At 36.2% G+C, this 20,824-nt stretch overlaps 1 protein-coding gene across 1 annotated transcript in view; it reads right to left on the reverse strand.

The window, feature by feature from the left end:
* The window catches only part of LOC141435752 (alpha-N-acetylgalactosaminidase), a 70,462-nt gene that overhangs the window by 27,326 nt on the left and 22,312 nt on the right, over window positions 1-20,824 (reverse strand). The window contains exons 2-3 of the mRNA XM_074098540.1: window positions 16,016-16,351; window positions 13,866-14,040 (exon numbers count right to left, since the gene is read on the reverse strand). Coding sequence (XP_073954641.1) covers window positions 13,866-14,040; window positions 16,016-16,176 — 336 coding nt within the window. The 5' untranslated portion in view covers window positions 16,177-16,351. The remainder of the gene's footprint in view (window positions 1-13,865; window positions 14,041-16,015; window positions 16,352-20,824) is intronic.

Below are 20,824 nucleotides of genomic sequence, written 5' to 3' on the forward strand. Positions count from 1 at the left end.
AAGCCGTGTTCAGATATTTTTGATTAAAATTTTGCTCACAAGTTTATGAACTCGACTGTACCTTCCTAAATTTCTTTTTATTCTGTATTCACCGACAAATGAATAAATGCAAGCTAGCTGTCAATGTCAATGTCAAAACTGTCAGTAGTCAACCACCATAACTTTCTAAAAACGCGGGAAGAAATCTCCAAGAAAGACATGGACTTGAAGGAAATGTCACGTTCCGCGGGTATTGTTGATTCTATTGATCATTGTTTGTCAGTCTGTCCGTCTGTTCAAGTACTGTCAATAACCTGAGAGGTGCTAAGTTCGTATTTACATATTTTTTTGTCGTTTATTAGCAGTAAACAAAGTTTGTTCACCGCTTCGCAAATATGTTTATGTTTGTGATGTTAAGAGTTCAATAGACTTGTAGGAATCTTAAGTCGAAAGTCTTAAGTCTTAAGAATGTTAAGTCGTTTTATAATACATAGAACGATAGGCCGTAGGTTTTAATTTTGTTTAGTTAGATATCCACGCTTTTATCCCCAATGGTACAATCGAACATATTGAATCATGACCCAGGGTGGAACCTTTTGATAATGAATTTCACTATCATTTCCTTGACGAAAGTATGAGATGTCAAGTGACATTATGTAGTAGCACAAAGCTTCATAAATAAACCAAAAATCATTGCAGATGACTGCAAGCTAAATTACAATTTCACACCAATTACTGTATACGAAAATGATTACGATTGATCACGAATAGTTGTCATCAATCATCGTTTATACGCGTTGATAGCGTACATTAAGCGTGTAAGATGATGTCATGATCCGCTGATGATCAATGAGATTAGTGACATATGGATGTTTTATGGACACAAATATGTTTCATCTGAATAGGCCTGCGCGTGCCACGTTTAAGGATCCTTCACACAAACTTGCTATGTACAGAGTTGAAAGTTAATAGCATAACAGGTTGTTACATCTTATAATAAACTAGCGCCCCACCCCGGCTTGAGACGGTCACAATTTTCATAAAAAAGGTCTCTAGCCCCTTGGCTACCACCACACACATTTTTCACACGTTTTTCAGCTCCATTTCCCAAAAATTATACACGCGCGAAGCTGGAGCGCGTTTGTCCATAGATAGGTGTAGTCAGCAGCAGAAGTAGATGAGCAGTTGTGGTGCTCAAAATGATATCTAAACATTCTCTTATTAAGCTACTGTCACACATGTTCGTTACTAGCACGAAAGCATGCTAAGTACTATTGGACTTGTTAGATTATTTTCCCATAATATTTTTTTCTTTGCAGCAAAATTTATTTTCGCGTTTTTACACGAAAGCAATATTTCCAAGTCTGCTTTTTAAATGAAGCTTATTTTCACATTCGCGTTTTTTCTGTGTCGCATTTTTGCCAGCCGCATTTTTCCCCAATCCCAATCGACACAGAAACAGTGTCGATGGAGCCCTGGTATCACAGAGCTCCTGTTTCCCACCGAGTCTTATGTACCCCACTACTAAACCACACAACCAGGCTTAACGGCTCATAGGTAGGTTTAGGTTATGTTAGTTTTGCATCGGCCCGAAGGGCCAAAACCACCCAGGATAGGAGCTCCGCGTGAGCGGAGCTCCGTCGAGACTGTTTCTGTACCGATTGGGATTGGAGAAAAACGCGACTGGGGAAAAATGCGACACATAAAGAACGCGAATGTGAAATTAAGCTTCATGAAAAAAACAAGCTTGTAAAAATAAAATTCGTGTAAAAACGCGAAAATAAATTTTGCTGCAAAGAAAAAATGATTATGGGAAAATAATCTAACAAATCCCTTGGTAGCAGAGCCGTGTGTGGATCATTTTGAGCATCGTAACCGCTCATCTACTTCTGCTGCCGATTGTACCTATCTATGGACAAGTATCCGAATTTAAGTCAGTCAAAAACATTTCGCGTCACCTTTTTTTACGGCAGTGTAGGACAGCCTTAATGGCGAAGAGTATGCGATGCATCATTCTTATTGGCCATTAAGCCGTTATTATGTCAATGATGTGAGATCTTGACATAACATGTGCGCACGATCATAAATCGATCACGGCGTGATGCAACGCGCCGCGGCTTTCTTTTGTCAACGCAGACTGAACTAGAACTAGGTCAGAGTGATATAGTTAGTTATTCTATTAAGACCGATAATATGAAGTATATTTATCATTATAATTGATTGATTTACGCGTTACTTCGCGGAGACCCCTATCAAAAATGGACTCGTAAATAGATAAAAACGAGTTAGCAGTTTTTAGGGTTCCGTAGTCAACTAGGAACCCTTATAGTTTCGCCATGTCTGTCCGTCTGTCTGTCTGTCCGTGGCTAAGCTGTAACTTAGCATGAATATATATTAGTCACGCCGACAGTGGAAAATAAAAAAAAGAAAGAAAATTTTTTTTAGGCTACCTCTTCTAAAATCTAAACTGTTGGGTGGAAAATTTTGAAAAATTCAGGATGTTAGTAAATAGCCCCACCACGCCCTACTCTAACGCTATGCTGCCTTTGTACAGAAAATTTCAGAATGATATCTTTGGCAGATGTATAAAATGTCACTAGCACGTATATCTGAATATCGAAAATTGAAATATCGACGGTCAAAATCTAACCTAACCTACGTTCGATATTTTGACCGTCGACTTTTTAACTTTAGATACTTAAATTTTCGATATTCAGATACGTCCCCAATGTCAATGTAACATTTGCAGCGAAAAGGTTCCATCTTGACACCCAAATCATTACCTAAATCTGTACGTACATCTGATTGGTTGAGGTTTTTCCTAATATTTAGGATTACGAATATACGAATAATTACAGTACAAAAAGCTTTCACTTGATAAGCAAAAAACTAATAGGATTCTTAATACGAAAGTAAAAGTGTTAAATGTAAAAGTCAACAAAAAAGATTGGTACACTTAACACTTTATCAAATTGTTAAATGCCTTTAGATCACTTACTTTCACTTGATACTGTAACGAGTGATTAGGTGACACTAAATGATCGTAATCATACATGTGATTGACTATTAGAGGAGTTAGATGAAATATTTATGTGACCGTTGTTGTACAGGTATAACCCAAAATTCTCCCCACCTCCTTGAAGAACTACCAGAGTGAGAAAATATAGTATTTTCCAGTCCAAAGTGTAAAATATACACTGAAAGAACAAGACAAGAACATTGAAAGAAAATACAGAACTTTGAAGAAAAACTTTAAAAATTAGTGATGTTCAGTTTTTAAAATAAAAAATAAAACCTAGTATTGTTAAATTGGCTAACCAAACCGCATGTGTAAAGGACTCACCGAAATATAATATATTTACGTACATTTCTTCAACAGTATATATCTCCATTAAACAAACTGTTAAGTAAAAACACTCCGGCTTTGCTTAGTAGCATATTGATGTAGTTAAATAGAATCTATACTAATACAATATAACTCGTTTGTTTCTTCGTATGTTTGTATGTAAAAGGCCATCCATAAATTATGTCACACCAATTTCGTTCATTCCTCCTCCCTTTGTCACACCTATTTAAAGCTGCATTTCCACCAGACATGTGCGTATGTGAGGATGTGTTGTGATGAATGTGTTTTTCACGAACCAATAGAATCGCTTCATTTACCTACCCTCGCTGTGCTGTAGTGGAAACAACTGTAGCTGTGTGTCCGCACATCACAGGTGGAAACGCAGCCTATTGCTACGAAAATCGCCATTATTTTGTTCCTGTATCACAAACTACCTGACACCCCCCCCCCTCAATGTGTGACGTAATTAATGGTAGACTTCAAAGGGGGTAAATCTTTGGAAAAACACAACCGATTTTACTAACAACTAGCTGTTGCCACCGACTTCGTCTGCTAATAATTCATTTATCGCGCGCCCGCGGGAACTATACCATTTTTACAAGCTTTTATTTAGCTTCACCTGTCCTTGTCTGTCTGTCTGTCTGTCGGTAATGAAATCTCGCAAGTTAAACTTGACCAACTTTTAGTAGTCACATTGACTTTAAATTTGGAATACTTATGTAAATTGCGTGACAATGATTAATCTACTAGTGACATTTGGTAGTCCAGCCAGGATCGTCTCCGCAGGACTGAACTCTTCAACGGTTAATAGCATCGACTTGAAATTTGGTATGCAAATGTAGTTTGAATAACAATTCAAGGAAAGTAAACAAAAAGTACAGTCAGCAAAAAAAACTTGTATTAAAAATGATTTTTTGTTGGTTAGCTTATTCGGGATAAACAATATCCCATGTCCTTCCCAGGATATCAAATTATCTCCATACCTAAACTGTTGCCTGCGATTTCGTCAGCGTGCTTTCGAGTACTACAAACTAAGCTCAGACGCTCAGGTACTAATTATCAATAGCGCATAAGTCAATGTCAATTCCCACCTAACTACATGTGCAAGAAAAAGCAATTGTCCGTCGCACGATAGCGAAGAACTTGTTACGTAGTCGGGTGCGCGCGCGCCGACCTCGTGGCACTTTCACGAGCGCAGTCAACAAGGGAGTAGAGTAGGTCGGAATTTTACAAGTCGTTTTAAAATTATCCTGGAATATTTCTACGGTTGGGTTACTTACATTGTACACCCCTGTGTAGGTGATTTATCGGAATTTTCGACTCAAAATACAGTAAGTAGGTACTCGTACAACTACAGATATAGTGATTAAAATATTTCCATCGAGAAAAGTGGAATCTCAATAGGATTACTTACGACGGCATCCCGAATGTCAATCAATCTATATAATTAAATGAGTGACATTTTCATATTTATATTTATTAATTGAGTATCAAATATCAAAACGGCTGAACGGTGGGTACGTACTGAAACTAATGGAAAAAGCACGAAAAATACGTAATTTTCCGATAAAATATGATAGAAAACCATTATGCAATAATATCTGTAACGCCTTTGAAGCGGTACAGTTTGAACATCGATCAATGTATATAAATTAAGCAAGGAACATTAAAACAACTGCTTGCATCCTCAATTTTGAGATACTACTTGGATAACGTCAGTAAACCACATATAAATAGAATGTTTGTTTTTTGACATTTAAGACACCCTAACGTGGGCTGGGCACAATTAATTATCTATGTCCCTGTTGATGTGATTATAATCTAAAAGGAATAAAATAATAATAATACTCCTAGACAAACCGGTGTTCATATTAGTTGGCTGGAGGTGTCTACAGGAATGTCAGATTCTATTGAAATGGAGGTTATAAATAGCAGATTACTTGACAAAGTCGACCTACTGTATTTCATTTACTTCACTATGCTTCCACAAAACATCGGTTAGGAGTCAGTTATAAACTGCGGTTAAAAAAACTATTAACCAAGAGATCTTTATTTGATTTGCGGTTACTATAATAATGCTATAATACGACTTGATTGAGGGGATGGCACTTCCTCGTCCCAGTTTTTCTGTTTCATAAGTTTTACGACTTATAAGTATTATAATAGAAGTATTAACTAATAGTTTTAAGTGTTTTTCGCAAGTCTAATATGCGTTTGCGTTGTTAGTAAAGCTTTTATAATTGGTCGGATTGGTTACGGCTACTTTAAAAAAAAGGTCAGTCATACAACATTTACTTACAGCTTTAGGCAAAAACTACGGCACTCTAGTGCTTATTCAATATTTCTACGATATACGAAGCAAGTAAAACCAACAAAAAATTTCCCTTTTTCATAAACGCGTGTGAAGCTTTAGTCGAACACTCATTTGTCCTTATCTACCATTTTGTCATATACTTTTGCTAGACACAGACAAAACATAATTTAAGTAGTTCTAATTGGAAAACACTATACTTCGTTTTTTTAGCATTACAAAAAGGGCAAACAATCCTGACGAGTATTTTTATTCAAAAACGTTTTAAAAAAATCAGTAGCTATTACTTAAGATATCAAAAGTATGAAAATGATCATATATCTTTGCTAATTGTTACATTATTTGCCTAAAAAAAACGAAGTATAGTCCTGAAAATAAAGTATCAAGTACTTATCACATATCTTGTTGCATAGAGACAGAAATACTAATCAAAGTTTTCTCTCACACTGCTATTAATTGCACGTTGTGATCTAGCCTTTATCTATTTACTTACTACTTTTTATCTCCGGCATCGACTCCCGCGCACAGTCCGCTACAATCACAGAACTAACTAATAAAAAGAAATGTCACGCAAGCTAAAAATACGACCGTTGATATGGCTACAAAGCAATATATTTATTTTTTTAGCTCAGTCTGTACGAATACGAATTTAATTGCTTAGAAAGTGGTTTACTGCTGAGATGGCGATTCAAAAAGGATTATTATTTCATTAGTGAATACTGCAATGTACTAAAAGCTTTTAAAAAACTAAAAAAATGTGTGCTCGTTGACAGTGTAGCGACGAAAAAATAGCGCTTCAATTCCTGTTGTTCAGGTCTGTGTCGTGTCTACAATATTACGATTACATGTATTCTACGTTACATTGTAACATTCAGTGGTTTTTATTACCTTTGATTTCCAGCTAAGCTGGGTTCATACATGCTTGTAATTTGCACTTTTTCTGTTCGAGTAGCTTACACTGTAAAACTTCATACAAATCGTCTGTAAGGTATGGGTTATACAGGGAATGGAACAAAAGCTACTTTTAATGTCGACAATTATGTACTTCAATGAAATCTACTTGCACAATAAAGTTGTAAACTACATGCATTATAATTCCGGCTTTGATCTAAAGTTGCCTTGATTCAGATTTTACTATCGGTGATAAATATCTCTATGAGACATTGACATTAATTACACTTAATTAGTTTATATAATGATGATTTCTCATCAAAAAAAAATTGAAAACAGCATAATTTAGTGGCACTTATACCGAATACCGAGCCTATATTAACAATACATATTTTTACGTGTTCGAAACGCATTAAGTATTTATCGTTTGAAATGCTCTTGAAAGTGTTTAATTTATTATTATGGAATTAATAGCATTTTTAGGTTATATTTTTGATACAATTTTCTAAATTTGGATGGCCATGAAGACTTGCCAATCGTGGTAGTTTGAACAAAATGGCGGCGCTATTTGCATTTTTGTAAAGATGTCAGATGCCAACCAAAGGGATGTTACAAAATGTAATCTATGTCCCTCGGTTCATAAAAAAATAGTTGCAAAAGAGGCAAAATAGAGGAATGTCAGACCATGAGCGTTGAGTGTTTGAAAAAGAGTGATAAGAAAGAACGCGTTCGATGACAATGACACTTAAAGGTAGAGCGAGCATGATCCACGCAATATTCACATATTTATTTTGGTTTTTATAATAGTTTCAGTATAAGAAACATGTCATTTCTGGGAATTCTCACGGGATTTCAGTAAAAACTCGAACAATTCGACTGCTAGGTTTAATGGTTTACCTACGCGATCGAAGCGGGTGAAGGGTAGTAAACATCATCATCATATCAGCCATAGGACGTCCACTGTTGGACATATAGGCCTCCCTCATAATATTATCTCCAGTTGTTTCGGTTGGAAGCGGCCTGCATCCACCATGAACCCGTGGCTTTAACCGTCATTCGTCTATCTGGCTGATAGGCTAGTAATATCGTAATACATATTAGTAGTAACAATCGTGATTAGTTGTGTGTAAACAAGACTAAACGAATGAGTGTATGGGCGTGAATATTGCATGAATGGCAATATGTATCGTGGGCGCCAAGGATGGTCGTCCATAGATCCATTCAATTGCATTCCCACGATACCACCCATACATAATTTTATAGGTTTAATTACTTAAAATAATGCTTTAAAATTTAATAGTCGTCGACTTCTGCAGCTTGTTCGCCGCCTACGGCTGTTGGTCCATCTCTTTAATGACAAGAGTTTGACCAAAGTTAAAAAAAACGAAAAAATTATAAGTTCCAATCATAATTTGATGCATGATGGATGAATTTGATCATCTCTTGTCTGCAGGTGAGCGGTTAGTTCCGAAAGAGTGTTACATTTCTCGATGAGAGCGAAACATAGATGTCGCTAGTGCTGCTACTTAAGTAGCGTAGTAGAAAAAAAGCAACCTGGGATAATATGTGTGCATAGGAGAAATTCGTGTCTGTGCTCCTGTCCAGTGGCGGTGTAGGGGTATGGCACGCAGCACGGAATGCTGAGGACCTAGGTTCGATTCCCAGTGCTGGTATCTTTTCTGGTTTTTCTGTGCATCGATGTCTCAGTTTGTATTTTCGATATGGTTTTTACGGGATGACCGCAAAAGTAACAAATTTGGAGTTGAAATAAAAAATACAAAAAAAAAGACTCCAAATAACCAATCATAATTATAAGTTTATAATATTGGCAATAAAATGTATTTCGTGCAGTAGGTTGACAATTTTTTTTGACGACAGCGATTTAGAGTAGTCAAGCAGGATACTAACAACAAGAAGCTGGAGATTCCGGGTTCAAATTCTGTAAGAGGCAAATTACGAGTATACAGGGGGATACTTAATCCATATTTTACTAATCCTACGAAAATCATAATTGGGAATGTGTATGTGTGTGTGTGTGTGTGTTTTATTCTGTAACGCTATAACTACTGAACGGCTTCGAACGAAATATTTGACGTGTAGTTAGTACAGTATCTCTGTTAAATATTTAACTACTAGGTCTACTTATTATCCCATTATTCCGGAATTTTCATTCATCTATTTACCATACTGTTAGGTTTAATGGCGTACGTGTAAAAGCTTACCTATAAATCTATATTTTAATTTCGCAACTATCAAAATACTTACACAACACGCCAGGAGCATTTGCAAACAGGTATAACTAATAACATCAAATATCAAAGCGTGACCTTTTCTGATTAATATTAATCCCATTATAAACCTATGACTTTAAACATAAAAGACGATGACCCGGGCATGGCGGCGAATCAAATCTATTAACCTGTTATTTAACGGTCTTTTGATCAGGTTTTACCAATTATCATATATATTCGAAAGCTCGGCTTAAAAAAACAGTAGAACGGTGACACGTGACATGAAATTGTTTGAGTCGGGTCACGTGTAAAGGTATTAATTTTAAAAATACACTAAAAACAAAGGTACAGGTGAAAAACTTAAGTAAATGGCCTGTTGTACAGTCGAGTTCTAATACTACTGAGCAAAAATGTAATCAAAAATATCTGAACACACTTCTACGCCTTCTAACAATAGAGTCATGTTCACATAACTTTGATACATTTTTTGCTCAGAAGTAGAAGAGCTCGACTGTATGTAATTGCATATAATAGTAATATGTCTGTATAGACAAGTGGACGTTCTATACGAGTATTCGAAAAACTACTTAAAGTGCCACATCAACTCTGTGCACCTGCTACATACTGCTACGCTTGTCTAGGCCATAATAGATAGAGCTCTCACCAGGCGCAGGTCATTTGCAAGTTTTTCATCTATATTTATTTTTAACGCTGTATGTATAATGTATTTCTGGTGTACGGTACAGTCACCAGCATTCATATCTGCCACAGCGGAGCGTGCAAAAATATCTGACACGTCCTTCCGGCCCTAGAAATAAAGTCGCATCGGATATTTATGCACACTTATTGTGTCAGATAATGGTGCTGGTGACTGTACAAGTATAGGTCCTTCACTTGTTTAAGGTAATATCAAAGGCGTATAATAATTGCTCAAAAGTATCTGAACATAAACTTATTTTTATTATTTTACGGGGTTAACAAACAATACGGTTATGATATTATGACAATATTTGAACAGAGAACAGACAGATCTGTTGTTTGTTACTATATTGGATAGTCGGTATTACAACTCTATTGGTTAATTTTTACTCGGTTTTCACAGAGGCGCAAAATTTGCGCTTCCTTACAAATAACCACATTTTCTTAAACACTATTCTAAGTATAAATCTAGATGCAACAAATGATGACGAAGATAAGATACGAAAACTTTTTTCAACTCCTAACGAACTGACAGTGACGCAATCATTATCAATTTACGAGTGATCTGAATAACGCAACCGATGATTCTGATGACAACCGTGGGAATCGTTCAGAATCAAAGAGGTGCACGATTCAACACAAAGAGGTTAAAGACCAAGCTTTCATTCATTCAGTTATTCGTTCATTGATTTATAAAAGGTGTTATTCAATCTTGAATTAAAAGCGTCATTGCAAAGCTTTACGCTTTGAAATGATGTAGTTTGTGATGACGGAAAATAATTAATTATGCGGCTTTAAGTCTAGACTGAAAATGGTACAGTCACCAGCAGCAATATCTGACACAACAAGCGTGCATAAATATCTGAAACGACTCTATTTCTAGGGCTGGAAGGACGTGTCAGATATTTTTGCACGCTCCGCTGTGGCAGATATTAATGCTGGTGACTGTGCCTAATAAAGCGGCAAAGTGAGTCGTATTGTGATATGCAATAAGGCAGATAAGTCTTAGTCTTGCCATATCATTTTAGCACATAAAGTTTTTGCAAAGATGCCATTAATTCATATACGTAGTATACCGTAGTAACTATTAAAGTTTGCTAACTAGTCATATCCGTCGTAGATAGCAGAAAACCGCTAATCTAGGTCGTATCTGCACTGCGTGTAGTTTTGCAGTAGGGGACGGTTTTAACTTCGTACATATTTGTTTGAGTTCAACAAATTTGGGGTGGAAATTGGAAATCAGCTAAATCTGGGAGATACTCGTAATCATCCAATACTAACTTATACGGATTTGCACTGACTAGACGATTATGGAGACTGCCTCACCGCTCTATATTAAGTTCCTGATATCTTAAGCGGCAAATATCTATGATGGTCTATATGCGTGGTGAATCACATCCAAAACTTTATGATACTTGTAAAATTACGATTTTGCTGATGAAACTGGAGTACTCACAATTTTTTTTAATTGATTTCAACCTACTTTTTTGTAAGAAAATACATTACTGCACTGAAATCTGACTAAGAGTTAGGTAAAACTTCTTTACTTTCTTCAGTAAAATAACTAATATGAACAGAAGTACCGGTTTTGGCCACCTTAAACCCGTTTTTGCCAGTTGACATTTGAAGTCATATATAAAAAGTTATAGTATTAAAATAATATGTTTAGTGACTTTTCAAAAGTTTATACTGAAGCGAATAAAGTTTGTAATGATTTATTACTATAAATTTATTTCAAACGTATATTTAAACAATTAATGGCCACAAACGGTACTTCTGCCCTACAGTCACCTGCCACAGAGAGAGTGCAAAAATATCTGACACGTCCTACCATCCCTAGAAATAGAGTCGTATCAGATATTAACGTACGCTTTGTTGTGTCAGATATTGGTGCTGATGACTGTACCTGCATCTGTCACGGTCCTATAAAAAAGTTATTGATCACCTTTAACATGTTTCTATTTATCAGCATGATTTTCTCAGAAACCTAAATTATAGCGTTCGTTGCCAGTTAGATCAACTTGCGTGCGGCGATCACATACTAAAGTTGATATTGCGTTTAAACTCCAATTAAGTTAAATGAGCAATTCATCAGACCGCTTCAGCATAAATAAACTGAATATATGACTAAAATTTTTACGTAACTTAGACGTAATGGTTTCATAGATGCCTTGCGTGTCAAATATGGCACATTATATCCCAGTATGGAGAGCGATCTCAAATGATTCATGTGGTGTAATGAATCAAATAAACACTAACAGATATTTCTCTTTTCATAAAGAAATCAAAACAAAGAATGGTTTTAAAATCGTTAAGCATATAATGGATCTTCTATTACCTAATTGAATTTGATCGAAATTGTTATTTTTGTGTCATTTTTATATTTATTTTCATTGTTTCTTAATTCAATGAACTAATCGAACGCATTTTTTTTGGTAAAGTATCACGTGCCTACGTTTAGTTCATTGTAGGTATCGATTGAAATACAATATCATTGATATTAACAGATTAAGTGATTGGATTGTATTACCAAGGTAAGGCGTTATGTTACAAAACTTAGCAATCACCCTTCTTATTGACTACTGACAGCTATCAATTGCTTTATCTTTAATTTAAAATTTGAAAAGCATCCACATTTTCAATAAAATGTCTACAAAACACAATAATATTAGTTCAGAAAATCCCTTATCGGTATGCAAACTTTTGCGGTGGAAATAACGTAAAGAATGGAAAGTAATTAAATAATGAGGGTTTTTACAGGGGTGAAATATCGCTAGATGGCGTTAGTATCGTGAGATCCGTTTGACGTTTGCTCGTGATTGGTTAAAAAACGAAATGAGCCAATCCCAAGGAAACGTCAAACGTCAAACGGACCTCACGATACTAACGCCATCTAGCGACATTTCGCTTCTGTGAAAACCCTCATTGACGTACCTAAAATGTATACGAGTGTACAGTCACCAACACCAATATGTGACACAACAAAACGTGCAGAAATATCTGATACCACTCTATTTCTAGGGCCGGTAGGACGAGTTAGATATTTTTATTTTTAGAAGCTTCGCTGCAGATATATTAACGCAGGTGATTTGTACCTAGTAGTTTAGTGAACAAATTCGCACAACTTTAGTTCAATATGTTAGAGCATCTTTTCGCTTCCTTATATGACTAGTGGGACAGACGGTATATTTGACGCTGCCTCTACATTATGTAACGAGGAGTGCATAGAAATGAATTATTAATGCTTATAAAGATAAGTATCAAATCTCGCTAGCGTTGACGTGTCAACAAGGACTACAATGGGTTCATTGCATAGAAATAGTTTCTTATTTGCATTAACATGCCTTGCATGATCGGTCGGAAAACACGTGTTGAATACTGATTCTTCATATGTATGAATATGTCTTCTTAGATAATCGTATGTTTAGCAGTTTATTGTCTTCCCTATAAGTAAACATACTTAATATCATAAAAATCACAATATAATCATGTTCATGAGGTTTTGATTGAGCCATGTTCGAATAATTCAAGTTTTATTTCAATTTTGTCACCAAACAATGGGTCCCACTGAAAAACAGCGTTGTGGCTTGCCGCAACATTATGCTGAGTGGGCCCCAATTTATACTATTCGATGTTTTTTTTTTAATTATTATTTCTTCCTAACGTGTTTTTTCTGTGTATCGAATATGTGTAAATAAATCTCTCTCTCTCTCTCTCTCTCTCTCTCTCTCTCTCTCTCTCTCTCTCTCTCTCTCTCTCTCTCTCAAAACTTGCTTTTTATTGAAAAATCCTTTTACAAAAGTAGCAAGTAAGTAACAATCAAAAACAATGGGATAAAATGAGTAAGTGTATTGTTATGTTTTTCTAATAAATAGTTCCTGATTTTATAAATAGCATTTTTCTATATAAAGGAAGGTAAGACAGTACTCTTTTTTGTCTAGCGCAGAAAAAAAGTAGACACAAATTCACTGGGTAAAAAAGTCGCTGCACATAAGCACGTCCTCGTATTATATCTGAACGCGTACACCTATAGCTATTAAAAAAAACCACCGACCCAGTACAGACACCTGGGGGGGGGGCTACAATACGAAATTCGAAGTTCGTATCGTATCGTCCCTCTCACTCTCGTATTAAATAATATAAGCGTCAGCGGGACGGCAAGACACGAAGTTCGAATTTTGCACTTCGTATTATAGGACCTGAATTAATATCTGCCACAGCGGAGCGACAAAAATATCAGATGCGTCGTACCGATACGCGTACTGATACGGCGTTAGAAATAGAGCCGTATCAGACATTTAACCACCCTTTGTTGTGTCAGATACAGGCACTGGTGACTTTAGACGTCCACATTGATGTACAAATATGGTTAAGACAGCGGTAACACATGAACAGTAAAAACACTCACGTAATCAGACAGGCTCTTCATCCCGAACGGGAACCGTTCCCGGTCCGGCACGAGCCGGCCGCGCGGGTCCCGCTCGCGTTCCGGCCAGCAGTCGTCCACGTTTATGTACTCGTATCCGGCCGCCGCGTAGCCTTCCGACACGAGGATGTCCGTCATTGTGCGGAAGAGGCGGTCGCTAGAAATGAGAGAACGCGTGAGGTTTGAGATTAATAAGGTAACTGCCTTCTGGATTGTTTCAATAAACACTATTTAATTTAAAAAATGCTAACTAATAGGTAGATGCTGATAAATTGAGCGTTCACTCATTATGATCACTGAGCATTCGCCGTTTTTAAAATTTGTTAAATTGAACATGGATAGTGAAAACATTGCTATGAACATTTACACGACCATTTTAGGGTACGATCTAGCAAATGCTTGTCAAAATTTTATTATTTACGATGTTATTATTGGATGGACGCTCGGCAAAAAGTTCGAAGCAAATTTACTGTCGCTTCGCTTAAATGCTCGCTAGAACGCTTGCTAGAATGCTCACTAAAACGCTCCTGTTTATTTTGTGAGCTTATACCAGCACCAATATCTGACACAATAAAGCGTGCATGAATATAAAAAATATATAAAAAATGTCCGCTAGGACGATATTTTTGCACGCTTCGCTGTGGCAAATGCAAGTGAATATACGAGTAGAGCATTGAATTTTACAAGACTTAGGGCCTGTTTCACCATCCATTGATTAGTATTAACCGCCGGTTAAATGTGATGCCGTCTCCGTCTATTCGAACAAAACAAACAGAGACGGCATCACACCTAACCGCCAGTTAACACTAATCAATGGATGGTGAAACAGCCCCTTAGGGAACGAGGAACACATTTTATATAATTAGAAGCTGCACAAATGAATAATCCTAAGAGATTCGGAGCGAAAATTAAAAATGACCACAGAAGGGCTTATTCGCAGTATTTTTTTCACGTTTAATGGGTCTTTTTTTGCACTATACCAGTTACAAATGAGGAAGAAAGGAAGTGTTTGGTAAGGGAAGAAAAGCGGTAACGAGCAATCCCTTTGCTTGTTTTGTTCTTTATTTAAATAGTACTAGGTATAAAGTATTATTCAGTATTAATTAAGGTAGGTATAAGATTTTAGACGAAATCCCAGGAAATCCTAGTATGTACAGTTATACCAGTTTATTTCTATTTCTATTTCCTATTCATGCGCTGTTGAAAATAATTGAAATTATGCGTAAATATTACCCAACGTATGCAAATGCTAACATGTTGCAGATTGCAACACGAGTATTTCCGGTTCTCGTTAATCATGTAATACGTCGTTAATTGCAGAAAATATAAAATAACTTTATTGGATACATTCACCGATATCTTTCACTTAGAGAGTGCAGTTAAATTATGTCGCTCTACCATAATATAGCATAGGTTGCATGTCGCGAATAGTTGTTGTATAGTCAAATGCAAAGATATTGACACAGCCAGAGTCATAAAAATATATATACAAGACTTTATGCACTCAACATTAAGGTCGTATACTTTTTTTTGTAACTTTGGCCGTGTCGATATTTTTGAACTTGACTGTACCTACCTATAAAAGAGTGTCGTGACTGGGTGACACTGTCAGTTTCTATGGGCGAGTACACAAAAAACAGGGCCGGTATTTCCATGTCGGTGTTATCCGGGCCGGGAAAGGGTGTCACCCTCGTGACTGACTGACACACAACGCACAGCCTAAACTATTTATATACCGTGAGTTGAGTATCGCTAATCTTTATTATTATATCTATATGAAAGAGAAATATAGCCGACTGATTGACACTAAACCACTGGAGACTTGAAACTTGGCAGACATATTTCTTGATGATTATAAAAGAAAATATTTTTCAAAACTCCCACGGGATAGAGATAATTCTGCTGCAGGAACAAAGCCGCAATGTAAAGTAAATATACACATAAAAGAATAACGAGACTGCCATTGGAACTAGAAACATGAAATTAGGCAGATGTATTCTTGTAGAATCGTAGAGTTACACTCAGAAAAGATTTTTCGGAATATCCAGGGATTAGAAAACTAGATTTTTGTTTTAATTTCCTACATAAACGTAGCCGCGGACTAAAGCTAATCAAAGTACAGTTAAACTCACCTTATACAATTATCAGGATCATTTTTACAATCAGTGTTACACCTGAACCTCTCCCAGGCAAGCCATCCCATCGGAGGCGTCAGCGCCAACCCATTGTCCAACCCCCAACTCTCCCCCACCAAACACACCACACTCACAGTCAAAACGGCTAACACGACCATCGTACAGGTACAAAAAATACTATCTAGCCAAAGCTATCCACATAGTTCGATGCACTGTTTAATTTAAAACGGTTTAACTCGAACGAGACTGGAACTTAACGCGTGAGGCGACTACGTCAGAAGTGACACACGTCAAGCTGAAGTTGCGATGCAGATCCCAACACGAGAGTGTTATCTGTAACAAAGAAGATAAAGGTTAGAGGAGGTTACATAGCATTTTACATTGTACTCTCTGGTAGAATCATCACGAGATAAGTTTTAGGAATTCTCATGGCATTTTAGTAAAATTCCAGAATTGCCGGACCGCCAGACTTAATGATTTACGCAAACGAAACCCCAGGTAAAGGCTAATGTTAAAATCTAACGGCATTACATCTGTTACATAAAATACCGGGAACTTATCAGAGAAGGGTTTCTTATGTTATAATTTTAACAAGGCATACATTCGAAAAATATAACCCTCCCTCGGGCAGCCAGGTAAAAAGTAAAAACGTAATACACCCTTTGGGATTCGCTGTAGTCGGGTAATAATGAAGTGGTGCACATTACAGAAATAAGAAAGCTAGGGAAATAGGAACACTGTTCAACGAAAAAAAACATTGTGAGAATCTAAAATACATTCTTAATACCTGGCATTGGCATAAAATGTTCATAGACTCTATCAAAGGCGGATGTAAAGTCTAAGCTGTTTCTATGCAACGCCAGTTATAACTGCACCCTCCAGCTCTGACCTTTCTTTGTTTTATAATTACCATGAAATCAGCAAATTGATTCCATTATCCTCAGATCACATCATCACAATAGAGGTCACGGTTGCAAGACAAAGGTATTATTATGTGTGGATCATTAGAAGAGCAAGTTTGTATATATGTATGCACCCGCGAATATTCGCACAATTTTTCAAGTTCGTATTCGCATTCGCATTTGCAAAATTTATGCTAATATTTTGCGTATATCAACCCCAAAAAATGTTTAAATAAACACCAGGTACTTAAGTGAAATGACGAAACATGAAAATCTTATAATTATTATTACAAAATCTTTATTTTAGGTACTTAACAGTCTTGCAATTCTATAAATTTTATTTACAAACTTTAGATAAGTGAACATTTAAGTGATAAGTGTTTGTGTGTATGTTTGTCCGTCTTTCACGCCGTAACGGAGCGACGGATCGACGTGATTTTTGGCATAGAGAGAGTTTATGGGCCCGAGAGACATAGGCTACTTTTTATCCCGGAAAAATGCACAGTTCCCGAGGGAACAGCGCGCGATAACCGAATACCACGCGGGCGGAGCCGCGGGCAAAAGCTAGTACAATCATTGATTGGCTGATTTCGGATCCGTTCGGCATTATGCTCGAAAAAAGATGCACAAAGTTCAATATCTCAAAAACGGCTGAACCGATTTTGATGGAACATGTCTAAGAACCATCGCTAGAAACCCTGATTTCATATAAAAAAAACCTCATTCAAATCGGTCCACCTGTTTAAGCGCTACAGACAGACACACATAGCGGTCAAACTTATAACACCCCTCTTTTTGCGTCGGGGGTTAAAATGTATGCGTGCGGCTCGCCCGGTAAGTCAGCTTTTAAAATAGAGCCGATATTATAAATGGCTCTAATTAAAAATCTCATTCGTACTTGCGAATGCCTAAAAATTGATATTCGTTCCATCACTAGTAGGTATGTGTGGACCGTGGCTTAGTAATTATGTCATATCGTACATCTAGGGGCCACTGTTATTATTGGTAGCAATCATAATCATGAATGGAGCGAGCAGGATACATGTGGGATAATTGAGATTTACTTAGAAGATTAAGATAATAAGCGTGACTTATAATTTACTGCAAGCATGAATACTATCTGCGGATATTTTGTAAGTACATGTTTTCACTTAGAATGAATATAAATTTACAATTGTATAGTCATGAGATTTATTAAAAATATTATAAACTACAACAAAATACCTAGTCGAATATTATTGTAAACTTTTATTAACATGTGCACTGTAAGTATGTAACTTTTTTTTTGTTTTTGGCTTAACTTTTTTTTTAAGAAATAAAAAAAAATCGTTGATTGTGTATTAGTCAACTTTATGTAAGTAGATTAGTAGATTATGCATTATAGGTATGCATCTAAAACAAAATTATATTAAACATGCAACAGTAAACAAGTCTCCTTAACACATTCGCATTTAATAATATCGGTTAGGAGAAATAATTTATTCACTAAGGAATTATCAAAAATCTATCTAAGTATCAGTTATGTTAGCTTGAACTTGACACGTTACCGCGTGTCTAGATCTACATGTTTCTTTCTATTTCAGTAGACTATTAAAACTTGTTATATATTTTCTAAAGCTTTTCATTTCATAACATAAAAAAACCAAAACCTGCAGTACAACGTAACATCCATTTTATACTATTTTGTAAAGCAATTATGACTTGCCCATATTTTAGACATTATTTTTATTGCCAACTGAAATGATAGCAACTTATAAGACTGTTTCACAATAATGACATGATATATGGAAACGTGATACGCGGATAGCTCTTGCCTTGGACTAAATTTTAGAATTGAAAATGAGGATTGCATTTGCTTTGAAATTGAATTGTAATGGGATACCTTTACATAACCAGTAAGTATTTACGGAGAGAACAAAGAAATACATGAATATCTATTACTTATGTATTTACGTACGCATGCAATTAGTATTACTTTGTCATTGTTACTAATGTCTTCGTTTAAAGTCAGTAGCAGGACATACATAAATACACTTATATTCACTTGCATCAATATCTAAGACAACAAAATTAGACAAATGCAAAAAAAGACAGCAAAGTGGGCATATTGTATTTATCCAAAATGAACCATTAAAATTGTTGTTTGCGCAACGAGTTAATGAGTGAGTATAAATAGGCTGTTACTGAGTCAGTGAGTTATACTTTTGGTCACAATATGCTGTCCATAGTGAGAGAACAGACAGCAAAGTGGGCATATATATCTTATGAGACTTTATTTCTAGGGCTGGTAGAACGTATCAGATATTTTTGCATGGCAGATATATTATTGCAGGTGGCGTACACACCATCTGCTGACCTATCAGACTGGAGTTAATGCCACTGTCCAATGTTAATTTCGCGGAAACCATAGAACTAATAATGAGAATAGAAATGTCACGTGAGTTAAAAGAACTATCGGCAATCTGCATATATGTTAGTTCTTTACCCCAAAAGCATAAATTCCTTGTAGCGTTTCACCGAATCGTATTTCACCGCGATCGTATATTTAATTATAGCGTTGTGTCACCGTCGTTTATTTTTTTAGTCGCTATAAATTTTAGTCACATTTCACCTCGATCGAGCATTAAAGTATCGCGTGGTGGCTCAATCGTGTTTTTTTTAGTCGCTATTAGTTTTAGTCGCATTTCACCTCGATCGTGTATTAGTGTATTTTAGTGCAAACACGTCAATTTAATTAAGAGGCCCAAGCACAAATCTAAATGCGTCTAGGGTAAAATACTACACGAAAAATTAAATACTACAAATTATAAAAAGGCGGACTTATCCCTTTAAGGGATCTCTACCAGTCAAGCTTTGAATGGATGAGACGAGCAATCGAGCGAAGACAAAAAAACTCATATTAGGTATATTTATTATAGGTTTATAGTCTGCATCAAATCAAAGTGCCGTTGGAAGTTAACGTAAAAAAAATGGGTTATTGAGGAAGGAGGAGGGTAGCCAACTATATCCGGGCCTCCGGATATCCCACTCACCGTGCGAAACACAGTAGCAAAACTACTATTTCACGCCGGTATTCTGTGGGAGTGTGGTACTAGTACTAACCCATCCATTCGTACTGCAGCTAGCAAGTGGTTACAGTAAAGCTCTACCACGACTTGTTGCTAAGGTGGCTAAAATCCTACCAATTCAAAATAGTAGTACTGCTAAAAATTTACGGAACATTTATAATATACCTTTTATTTCGAACTCATTGCAACTAAGCTAAATTAAAGCAGATCAAACTGATTTACTCTGTTGCTACTTTGTCTGCCCTCTATTTATGTCTTTGGACGCTTTGGACTGAGCAAAAGGCAAAACCGTGAATGTCAGCATTATCATCACAGATATCACAATTTCGTGCTCGCGAGGCATTCTTAATTGCCAGTAATTTCACTGTGACCGATCTCGAACGCCATTGTGGCAGCACTGTTTATCGCCCACCAATTAGGCTGAAGTTTCACCGGTTAACATTGTTAAGTTGGCAGATTGCTGTTATTGTGTGAATCAGTTATGTTTGAAATTAACCGTGATAAGATTTATTGTCAGCTACGAAGAATGACCTGAACTAAAAGACCGACATATTTTAATTATTCTGTTGTTTATAAATTTTATTTTATTGTAAAAAGGTGATGGAAATGGTAAGTTAATATTGAACTATTTTTTTATTTATAAAGCTTCACAATTCATGTTATCGAACGGCAAAACAATTTTTAAGCTACGTTTAAATACATATAACAGAGTTACAAAGGTTTCAAACTAAAGATAAGGCAGAAAAAAAATCAACGTGTTACGTCACCGCCAGTAGCGCCATCTCCATCTCTACTTGAGAAAAGCGTTTTAAATCGATAAATAGGTTTACAAGGTG

This window comes from Choristoneura fumiferana, chromosome 15, assembly GCF_025370935.1.
Source record: "Choristoneura fumiferana chromosome 15, NRCan_CFum_1, whole genome shotgun sequence".
Taxonomy (NCBI): Eukaryota; Metazoa; Arthropoda; class Insecta; order Lepidoptera; family Tortricidae; genus Choristoneura; species Choristoneura fumiferana.